This window comes from Podarcis vaucheri (assembly GCF_965113315.1).
Source record: "Podarcis vaucheri genome assembly, chromosome: 14".
NCBI classification, from domain to species: Eukaryota; Metazoa; Chordata; class Lepidosauria; order Squamata; family Lacertidae; genus Podarcis; species Podarcis vaucheri.
In genome coordinates, this window is record NC_138752.1 from 5,501,571 (window position 1) to 5,513,615 (window position 12,045).

Sequence of the window (12,045 nt, forward strand, 5' to 3'; positions counted from 1 at the left end):
CTTGTAGTTTTAAGAAGTGTAGAGCAGCATTTGTAAAAACAGCATGGGGATGATAGAGGTATAGAAGGACGGGAAAGTAAGACAGTGGGGGGGTCCTTAACTGGAAGCTTCTTTAAGAAGCCCCTCATCCACTGTTAGTCACAAGAGTGTGTCATCTTGAAACTTTTGAAATAGTCCCTAAAGAAGCACAAAGTCTCTTTGCTGGGGCTAAACCTACACAAACTGGTTCACAAATGAATGTGTAACTACAATTTATACATTTACCTAAATTAACAATTCCTTGGATAAAGCAAGACAGGTTAACTTTTTAAGAAGTGCAGTAAGGCAGCTCACACTTTCAGATTTCATATCAAGCAGTTTATTGATTCTAATGCAGACAAATTAAAAAAGCACAAAACACAGCTTTAGTTGAGGAAAGAGACAACTACTGATCAACTAAGACGCTTCCAACTTGGAAGGAGGCCCATGTACCTCTAATGATGGTTTTGAGACTTATGTTTTGAATATTACCAAGTAAGGAATAAGACACAGGCTGTAGTAATTATGATTAAAGTTAATCTGCAGTGAATTCTCTTAATGCCTGATAAAATACTCAAACCAGTCAGAAATGCAACCGCCATAACACCAATCCACAATTTAGTACTCCTTGCAGCAACTTGCATTTCTGGTTTTAGTACTGTGGGTCATTATTTGCTCTACTGACCAGAACTAGTGAAATGCATGTCATTCTGCTGACTATGTAGTACAGGCTATAAACAGCAGTTCAAGAGGCAGAAAACAGTCTATAGAATCATAGAATTGTAGTGTTGGAAGGGACCCCAAGGATCATCTAGTCCAATCCCCTGCAATGCAGGAATCTTTTGTCCAACTTGGGGCTCAAACCCACAACTGAGATTAAGAGTCCCATGCTCTCCCAAATGGATAATCAATTTGAGTACAAGAACATGAGAAGTTGCTGTCTACTAGGTCAGTCCATTTACCCAACTAGCTCACTGCTGCTTCCTCTGACAGGCAGAGAAGCTCTCCATCTTCTTTTCCTTCATCTGCTGTCTGCATGCAAAGTATGTGATCTAACACTGAACGACAGTGCCTCCCCATTAAAAAAAAATCAGAAAAGTTAACAAGGGCACTGCATTGTATCAACAGGGAGGCACACAGCAACACAAGCCGGTTCTGAAAACATTAGTCAGGTGCTGTGCAGTTAGTTGACCAGCCAGGAAATAGGATCAGCATCTTTTGTGAACTTTTCCTGGGCAAGACTACCAAAACAATAAACCAATAGGAACCTAGGAAGCTGCCTTATACTGAGTCAGACCATTGTTCCACTTGGCTCAGTAATAATCCTTTTCCTGTGGCCTCCTTGGCCTAATCTCCATGCCACATTGTGACACCTCTCTCTGCTGGCTTCACAGCAAGAGTGGAAGCATTCATAGGCCTATCTTCCCTGCATTGGTCTGATTCTGAACTGGTGCTCTTTTTCTATAGGAAATAAGAAGAATGGAGGAAAAAGGAGGGATCCTTGTGGGTTTTTCTGAGACCAGAGCACAGCAATGGCGTTTAATATATAATCTTGATCTTTTGCATCCATGAAACGGGGAGGGACATCCCGAAGCGTTTGAGGAGAATCGGGATCGAGGTGGAGGACCCACAGCTGGAAGTAAGTAGAATTACTTATCTTAACATAAATTGTCTATACTGACTGGCAGCAGCTCTCCAGGAATTCAAGGAGTCGTCTCTCCTGGCCCCACCTATGGGTGCTGGGTACTGCATGCAAAGCAGATGTTCAGCCATGGAGCTATAGTCCTTCCCAAGTACTGGTAAGCTATGTTTCTTCTTGCATAGCTTTTATTCATTTCAGTGGAGATTTGCAAATCAGAAGTTCCAAGAAGACTAGGCCCTATAGCTGCAAAACCAGCAGGGTTAAAATATAAAAACTGTTCCCTTTTTTTAAGACTGGCATTTGAATTTCTTCACCACAGTGATCAGCCGGTTGTTACTGCGAAGAAAAATGCACTAAATGCATTCAAATGACATAATTAACAGCCTTATTCATTCAAGGTTCATTGTATAATAAAAGCTATAAAAATAGAGTTTGGTTACCCCTAAACATATACACAAAATCTGCACAAAACCCCACCCCACAGCTAGACATAATTAACTTGCTAGATTAAGCAGCACTGTCAAACATAAGGCTTCCAGTGGTATCATTTACAGCAGCACAGGAATTCTTCAGTGTTGCTTTCTTCTAAATGAGCAACCTGTAAAGAAATAGTACCATACATGAGATCCAAAGAGCTTATAAAGACTGCAGACAGTGACATGAAAATCAAAGCTCCTACTTGTAAAATAACCCCAGCGGATGTTCGTGTTTGTAAATATCCAAGTGTGCAGAGTTTCCCTTGTCAAATTGTTCTCATTGGGAAACTTGCATTAATGCTTATATTCTTTCTGTCTTCCTGTAGGGATTCCCCCCACCCCCTGCCAGAATGACTGATCTTTATATCATATTCTCAGTTCCCTTTAAAGAAATTCAACTCTCACTGTCCCCTGCCTTGCCATCCTAGTGCGTTATCTCCCATAATTGAACTGCACTCAGTTAATTTACCTTTAGAATATTTTTACCTATTGAAATGCAGAGTAGCTCAACAACTAGGAAATCTTTCGGTTAAGAATTTTAACTTCAATGGCACCTCTCGACTTAATAGTTCTGGGAATTTTGCCAAGCTGCAATTCTGCCAGCTGAGAATCTCGTTTAACATTGAACCCATTTGCTCATCTAGGTTTTTAAGAGTCCTTGCATTTGTGATTCAACTTTAGCCACACTAGAATGAACAGAATTTTAAGAAATGGCGTATTCCCCTGACCTTCCATCCAGACTAGGCACTGATCAGCGGCAATTTCTGCTAAATGTGTGTGGATTGGTTGGCATTCCAGAAAACTTGAGTCTTCTAGCCAGCCACTCCCTACATCCAAGGCCCTGCCTTATATATGCTTATTATATGCTTTTCCTCAAGTGCTGATGCCTCACTTTTTGTTTCTGAGAAGAATTTTAATGCTGTGTTCTAAATTCTGCCAAAAAACAACAACCCTACCCCCTTCAATGGTTGAAGATGTTTGAGTATATTTCCAGATGCATGCCCAATCATTAACATTAAAGCTGTTTTGTGCAGAACTGAGCAAACCAATCTGCCACATACTGAGTCAGACCATTGATCTATCTAGCCCAATATTTACTCTTCTGTTCGTTTCAGGCACAGGTTTTTCTGGGCTCTGCTATCCAAAAGCCATTAATTGAAGATGACAGGGACTGAAGCTAATACTTTATGCATGTGTTGAATCAATGAACTATGGGTAATCCCTATGGCTCTAGAACAGCCTTCCCAAATCTGGTCCCCACCATATGTTCCTCATAAGTCCCAGCCAGCAGGCTGGGAAATTCTGAAATCTACAAATAGATTAGGAGATAAAATCAACAATTTATTTCAACACATAGACTGCCTGAATAAGCTGCCTGTGTTAATGAATACTAAGGTCATGGCATAAATGGTGTATCTGCGCAGAAGAAGCCTGATTAAAGGAGCAAGGTGGTTTTCCCCTACCTTCTGTGAGTCTGGCTTTGCCTCCTGTTGGTTGGCACAAGACAGTCGAGCATCCTACGCAGGGCACCACTATCTGAGCATGGCTGAATACTGTGGTGATCTTGTAGCATCCTGAATTTTAAAAAGCATATTTTTTCATTCCAATGGACTTACACACTGATACTACACTGAGTGTCCAACATATTACCTAATGCTAGACTGGGATGTCAAATAATGTGCATTGCCCTCTCAGGTCTTTCTTGCCTCTGTGTTACTATTGGTACAAGTGAGCTGGTTTCTTAAGGCCACCAAGTGCTGTCCATAACTGCTTGGTACCTTGAATCTGGGTCTCTTCCCCTGTACAACTTTATTTAATTTCATAAAAATAGATGTGCTCTGACTTGTTCTCAGAGTGTGTGCCAATGGTCAGACAGTCAGTGTATTTCAGTTACAGTGCCCATTTATGAAGAGAAAGGAAGAGACTCTTAATGTGTTTCTCAAACCCATTTGCCCATGAGAAAATGGGTTTTTGTACATGTGTACTGGTGTCACACAGATCACAGATGTTTACAATTGCAAAAACAAAAATAGAACTTTTCAAAGAAATGCAACAAGCTTCATACCTTAAGAAAACCAAAGGGTGTATGTCTGATTTTACAAACAATGTTTGGCCCTACAATTAAATTGATTGTAGAAATAGATGGCAGGATTGTAGTCACCGACAAGCTGAACATGAGTCAGCAGTGTGAAACTGCTTGAAAAAAGACTGCTGCTATTTTAAGCTATATTAATAAAACTATAGTCACAAAAAGTGACAGTTCAACTTTATTCTGCACTAGTCAGACCTCAACTGAAGTACTGTGTTTAGGTTTGGGAACCACAATTTAAGAAAAATTGGAATGAGTTCAGAGGAGGACAGTGGGGATGGTCAACGTATAGGAAATGACTGCTATGAGGGAGGTTGAAGTACTGGGTATTGTTGAGCCTGGAGAAGACAGAGACATGATCACGCTCTTCAAATACCTGAAGAGCTGATAAATAGAAGGTAAAGATTTGTCCTCTTGCTGCAGCAAGTGAGAGAATGTCAGATGCAACATTTCCATCCTTAGACAACATTTAGCCTTAAAAAGCCAATTCCAGAAGCACAAACTAGATATGTAGGCAGCAGGCTGAAAAATGTAATAAACCTCATGTACGCTTAGGAGTAAGTCTCACCAAGTTCAGTGGGAATAGATAGGTATGCAAAGGATTGCAGTCTGTAAACAACACTGGTGTACTTGGATAGCACTTGTAAAAGGTTTGATACACACACACAATATCTCCCATTAATTACACTTTCAACCTTTAGGAGGAGGAAACTATTTCATCAACCTGACCTTTTGAATAAACTCTTCTGATAAGTTGCTGCAGTGTTTCAGTAATGAAAATGAAAAATGAGCCACGCCAGTGAATGTTACTCTGCCAGCAGGACTGGCAGATGCCATTGTTCAAAAGTGCAGAAGGAAATAAGTACCTGGTTTTTCCTTAAAGTACCGTAATTCCCCTCACATCCTTTATATTTAAAGTTTTATGGTCAATGAGATTTATTAAAAATATTTGCTTATGAGACTATTAAATTGTCTAGTGTTGTCTAAATGGTTAGTGAATAACCAATCTTGCAAATCAGGGATTTATCAAGACCACTGAACATTTTTTGTTAAGGATACAGGACTAAATTAATTCTTCAATAAATCAAATGTTATTTGTTGCTCATTGGGATGTTGAAGCAGGTAAGGCAAAAAGTGGAATAATTACAATTCATTCTCAAGGAATTTGCTTCTTTTTTATTCCTGGGAACCGATAAATGATAAAAGTAATGAAGAAAATTACACAGATCCACTGCATATGCCTTCGCAATACTTTTACTCCAGAAGAGAAGAGGTTAATATGCAAATTCAAGTGGCAGGCCATTATCTCTTATTGCAGTCTTTGCCAATTTGGTGTCCTCCAGATGTTTTGGAACACTAGATTGCCAAAGGCTGTCTTACTACAAGTTTTCTGTGGTCCTTTGCAGGAAGAACACTTTAAATAATAGTTACCTGGACACTTGACATCCATGAAGTAGGAATTTGGACTCTGGACCAGACGTTTCTTTTTGTGTTTTCTCTTTTCCTCCTCTAGGGATGGGTGAATTAAGTCTCTGGTCAGCTGTGTGAGATATTAGGGAGTTATTGCCATGAGTACAACAAAGCAGAGTTTGCTAACTTTGCTGAAAGAGGTGTTTTCTACTGAATATTATGAATTATAGTTGTTGTTGTTTATATATCTCGCTTTTCCCTGCAAGGATTATTTCATTTATATCCCACCTTTCCTCCAAGGGGCTCAATCAATGTGGCATACATTTAATCCCCACAACAACTTTGTGAGGTGGGTTAGGCTGAGAGGCAGTGACTGTTCCAAGGTCACCCAGTGAGCTTCAGCCCCAGTGAGTGGGAATTTGAACCCTGGTCTCCCTAATCCTTGCCCGCCTATGTTGGGTATTTCTCTCAGGGTTCCCCCAAACCATTTAGGTCCCCAAGCCACAAAAATCCAAATGGTAACGACACAGGGCACAATCCCCCATTACAACAGTTGGGGACCCAAAGATCCCCAAGCCTGATCTTTCTACTCCTCACTCTACAATCCACAATGGCATCCAGCCTGTGCCCACTGCCTCCTCTGCTTACCTCTTCCCACCTTTTCCACCAAAAACTAACATCACAAGAACACTCCTCTTATGGGTTAGAGCAGTGGTTCCCAATTAGGGGTCCACGAAGAACGCACCCAGGGGGTCTGCGGCCCCATTCCTTGCCGCTCCAACTAAATTTGTGTTATTTTTGCATGGTAATAACACAAATTTTATGGTCTGTTTTAGCGCTGTGCAATTTTTCAATATACAGTACTGCCCCGCAAGACGGATGCCTCGCAAGACGGAAAACCCGCTAGATGAAAGGGTTTTCCGTTTTTGAGCTGCTTCGCAAGACGATTTTCCCTATGGGCTTGCTTTGCAAGACGAAAACGTCTTGCAAGTGTTCCGATTTTTTTTCGCTCCCCCCCCCTTTTTCTAAGCCGCTAAGAGCCTTTTAGCCGCTAATCCGCTAAGCCTTTAATAGCCGCTAAGCCTTTAATAGCTGCTAAACCGCTAATAGCGCTAATCCGCTAATAGGGTTGCTTCGCAAGACGGAAAAAACCGCTAGACGAAGAGACTCAAGGAACGGATTAATTTCGTCTTGCGAGGCACCACTGTATTGGCCAAAATCAGTTTTGAAATCATAGTGCGACAAGAATTTTGACCTGACAATACATAGTAATATATCAAGGTACTCTCAATATCACATGAAGCTCTCAGCTGATAATGCTGCTGATAACTGCTGCTGATTTGAGAACAGGGCAGCTTATCACCCTCACTTCAAGGCACCATGGCACTACCTTCCCCTGGCATTGAGGCAGAGCTAGTCAGCAGGAAAGCAGGAGTAGCCACAGTGGATGTGTATCTTCGCTGAAGGCAACTTGATGTGACTCCATTTCCTCTCCTTCCTCCACCCATCCTATCACCACGGCTGCCCCTTCCCTTCTCCCCCATGCTAATCTCCCATTTCAGACATTGTGATATATTGGAATTTTGTGATGTTTAGTTGCTGATATACCACGATGTTGAAAACTAGGTATCACTCAGCTCTGGTTTTTAGTATACCTAAAATCCTTTGCTTATTAGATGCTACCCCATATTTTTTTCAGAAAATTGCTTTGTAAAGGTAACTATCATTGGCTATTGAAAAATAGGGGGTCCTCAGTAATTAGCTAATTGGGAGCCACTGGGTTAGAATATTCGCCATATGGCAATAGCCTTTGTGTGCTGAATTTGCTCAATACTATATTGACTTGGTTGTAAACAGAAGGAGCACCAGATCCTGGAAAGAGTGCACTGAATAACTGAAAGGGGGGGGGGGGGTTGAGAGAGAGAGGTCTCTCCTTGGACAGCCTGTTGTGGATTCTAAAATTAGCCACTGTAACACCAGTAGGTGCCTGTGAGTGGTGATGATGAAAGGAATAAGCTGACTCTAAGGAAAAGAACTTTGAAGATTACCATCTGTCTGCACCAAGTGCCTCAAAATGCAGGATGGGAAAATTAAACTGAAAAGCAGACTAGAAAACTGTAAAATACCTGAGCTAGATGCCAAAGTGAAAGGAGGCCACGTACTCCCTGCACCACCAGGCCATCTGCTCAGTTATGTAGCTATATTCCACCTATATGCACCCCTATTCTGACACTTAATTTTGAGACTCCAGGGAGCTCTGGTGCTTCCACCAGAGTGATCCACACACTGCCCAGTATCCATCCCCAGGTAAAGAGTAACAGCTGGACCCTGGCTAGGAATCCATATGGTACATCGCATTAAGGGGAAGCGTGTGGAGGTGAGGAGGCACAAAGAGCTGCCTGGTTTCGCAGCTGGCCTGTGGCCAGGAGTCCGTGGGCACCGGGAATTCCTCTCCAGGGAAAGGGCATGGGTCTGATGATCCCGGTGCTGGGTTTGGGATCAAGGCATACGACCTGTCACGGGGGCGGAGGCGTTGATCGTGGCGAAGTGTTCGTGTGTGTGGCTAGAACCTGATACGGGGGTGCGCAGAAAGTAGAATAAGTGCTTTTTTTTAACACCACCCCCCGCCACCGTAAACGTCCTGCTCCACCCCCGCCCATAAACAGAGTGGAACATCCCACCCACCCCTTCTCTCCTCTTAGGCAATGGGACAAGCCGCCCCCCGACCGGCAGAGCCGAGGGGGCTTCTCTCCTCTTTCTGCCCCCTCCCACCCATTAACCCTTGCCGCGCCGCCCGCCTTCCGAGTGGCCCCCACTCACGGGCATGGTGGCGCCTCGCCGCCGCTGCTTCTCCTCCCTGCCAGCCGGAAGCGCCCTCCGCGCCAGCCTTTCCCTCCCCGCGCCCCCAAACACGCGCAGATACAAACACAGGCGCGTGACGCAGGCGAGAAGCCCCGCCCCCGGGGCGCTGCGGGCACGCCCACTTCCTAGAGACCATCTAGGGGCCCGTGCTCTATGGTTTGGAGAAGGGCGTTTTGGCTTTTCCAAGGCGCGGCTGCCCGTCCAGAACCAGTGAGTCCAGCCCCACCCACCCCCCCAAAAAAACAGTCCTTCTGTGTTGTCAGGATTCAACCTCAAACCATTAGCCGCCATCCACCCTCCAGATTTCTTTTCTTTTTTTATATATAAAATTTTTATTGGTTTTCCAGTTTTTATAAACACAAACAATACAAAATACAAACAAACAAACACACAAACAAACATAAAAAAATTCCTTCCAGTAGCACCTTAAAGACCAACTAAGTTAGTTCTTGGTATGAGCTTTCATGTGCATGCACACTTCTTCAGATACGTGTATCTGAAGAAGTGTGCATGCACACGAAAGCTCATACCAAGAACTAACTTAGTTGGTCTTTAAGGTGCTACTGGAAGGAATTTTTTTATTTTATACAAACAAACATGTATAATTTCATATCCCTTTTTCTTAAATCTTACTTCGCCGACTTCCCCATACCTCCCCTTTCTACATCCCAATTTCCAAAATTATTTCAGCAAATCCTAAAACTTAGTTTTATCAAATTTCCCCCTTATTCTTTTCTTTTACTTAATCTTTTACATCTGTAAACCCCTTTTTTTCCTAAAATCTCGACATTTTAGCACTCATTAATTTTACAATGTTTCTTAAGATAAGCTTTGAATTTCTTCCAATCTTCTTCCGCCGTCTCTTTCCCCTGGTCACGGATTCTGCCGGTCATTTCAGCCAGTCCCATATAGTCTATCACCTTCATCTGCCATTCTTCCAGAGTGGGTAGATCTTGAGTCTTCCAATGCTTTGCGATACTCTCCAGATTTATTTTTAGTCATTTGAAAAGCAAATCTCAAGGGCTCTGGGAGTGTCCAGGGGCATAATAAAGCTGGCCCCGTGCAAAGACATTGCCTTTACTATGGAGCACATCTGTGCATATTACATATGAGGTAAAGGTAAAGGGACCCCTGACCATTAGGTCCAGTCATGGCTGACTCTGGGGTTGCAGCGCTCATCTCGATTTATTGGCTGAGGGAGCCGGCGTACAGCTTCCGGATCATGTGGCCAGCATGACTAAGCCACTTCTGGCAAACCAGAGCAGCGCACGGAAACGCCATTTACCTTCCTGCCGGAGTGGTACCTATTTATCTACTTGCACTTTGACGTGCTTTCGAACTGCTAGGTTGACAGGAGCTGGGACCGAGCAACGGGAGCTCACCACGTTACGGTGAATGTCACCCGCATATTACATATAGGGACATTTAAATAATATTCCAGTAGAGAGATTTAAGGGGTCTCTATTTCTTATAACACATTTTGATAGGACTAGAACAAAATTTCATCTGAGGTTCCATCATCCCAGGAAAGAGAGGAGGCAAGCAGCTAACCATCTCTAAACAAAGCAGAAAAATATAGTACTGTCTTGAATCCTTCTTTAGAGCTAATCAAATATACAGCTGCCTTAAGAGTCTGTTTCCGGCTCCTAATTGGATAGGGTTTGCAAAGCAGAAATATAGAGGAAACTGAGATACACTACGTTCATTTTGTTCTTGGGTTATTCCAGTCTGATGGTGTGAACGTTTATCAAAGCCTAGCGTTTTTTTTTGGGGGGGGGAGGCAGTGCTTTGACATGATTGAACATCTAATCACATACACACTTACCTGGGAATAAACCCCATTAAATGCATGCATAGGATTGTAATATAGTAATAATAATAATATTATAATAAATTTTATTTATATCCTGCCCTCCCCAGCCGGGCTCAGGGCGGCTAACAACAATAAAACAGTACAAAAGTACAGCATAAACAACACTCTAAAATCATTCATTATAAAATTAATTAATCAAATTACATAAAATAGTTCTCTTTCCTCCTAATCAAGAAAGTCCAATATTCTGGGAGAGGGAGGCTTTAAGTTATTTTTAAATCATTATTCATAGTGGTGGGGGTGGTTTCCACAATCTGATTATTTATGTTTGTCTAAAACAATTAACCTATTTAGTTTTAGTGCTCCATTGTCAGACCAGTAATCTGATTAAGTCTTACAATAACCACTCGAAAGTTCTATTTAATTACTCCCAACCCCCCATTTGGGCACTGAAATGAAGAAGCAGAATTGCCTTGACCACTTCCTCTTTGTTTATAAATGAACAGGCTGAGCCACTATCTCTTAATTAAAAAAAAAGAGTCTTTTAAAATTATAGAAATTGAACAATGACACAGATAACATAGTGAAAGAGAGGCAGAAGGGCACAAGATCTTACATTACACAGCAAATGTGCTGGCTGACACAAAGTTCATTTGCCACGATTCCATTTTCATACGCAAAAGGTAATAGGAACAAAGGTTAGTTCAATTATATGTTTACAACTTGGAATAAGGCAAAGATCCAGGGTCTAAGATGCCATGCAAAACGCTATCTTCTTAATTTTAAATGCTTTCTGTTTCCTTCTCCTTTGTATTTTTCACTTTTATTTGTTTATTATTGCATGTATACCTGACCTCTCCTCCATGGAGCTTAAGGTAATGTACATGGCTTTTCCCTTCACCAGCCCTGTGAAGTACATTAGGCTAAGAGACGGTGGCTGACCCAAAGTCACCTAGTGAGCTGAGGGGATGCAAGCCCAGGTCTTCCTTATTGCTTTCAAACTGAAACACTCCTATTTCTCTCTATTGAGAAGAAGAACATCTGTGGCACCTCCATATGTTGCCGAACTCCTATAAGCCCCAGACAGTATGACTAGTGGTCAGTGATGATGGGCCACAGGTTTTCCATCCCTGGCCTAAATCCCTCCTTCCATAAATGGGCTTGCTTGCTTCTTTGTCTCTGGAGCCTGTAGGTGCTCTGCTCTAACAGACCCTCCAAGTGCCCCCTATTTTCCAGGGGCAGCTCTAGATTTACAGAAGCCGTCCCCATTTCTGATTTGATCCCAGAATGTCCCGCTTTTCCTTGTTGTTGTTGTTTAGTCGTTTAGTCGTGTCCAACTCTTCGTGACTCCATGAACTAGAGCACAGCAGGCACTCCTGTCTTCCACTGTCTCCCGCCGTTTGGCCAAACTCATGCTAGTAGCTTCAAGAACACTGTCCAACCATCTTATCCTCTGTCGTCCCCTTCTCCTTGTGCCCTCCATCTTTCCCAACATCAGGGTCTTTTCCAGGGAGTCTTCTCATGAGGTGGCCAAAGTCTTGGAGCTTCAGCTTCACGATCTGTCCTTCCAGAGAGCACTCAGGGCTGATTTCCTTCAGAATGGAGAGGTTTGATCTTCTTGCAGTCCATGGGACTCTCAAGAGTCTCCTCCAGCACCAGAATTCAAAAGCATCAATTCTTCGCTGATCAGCCTTCTTTATGGTCCAGCTCTCACTTCCATACATCACTACTGGGA

The 12,045-nt window shown here is 42.7% G+C and overlaps 1 protein-coding gene across 1 annotated transcript; it reads right to left on the reverse strand.

Moving 5' to 3' along the window:
• Positions 1-342: 342 nt before the first annotated feature.
• On the reverse strand, positions 343-8,605 carry RPS27L (ribosomal protein S27 like). Its single transcript, XM_082198152.1, has 4 exons — positions 8,456-8,605; positions 5,657-5,765; positions 3,600-3,710; positions 343-2,258 (listed from the first exon to the last, which is right to left on the reverse strand). Exons 1-4 carry the CDS (start codon positions 8,459-8,461, stop codon positions 2,230-2,232), a joined length of 255 nt encoding a protein of 84 aa, XP_082054278.1. The 5' UTR covers positions 8,462-8,605; the 3' UTR covers positions 343-2,229.
• Positions 8,606-12,045: the final 3,440 nt, after the last annotated feature.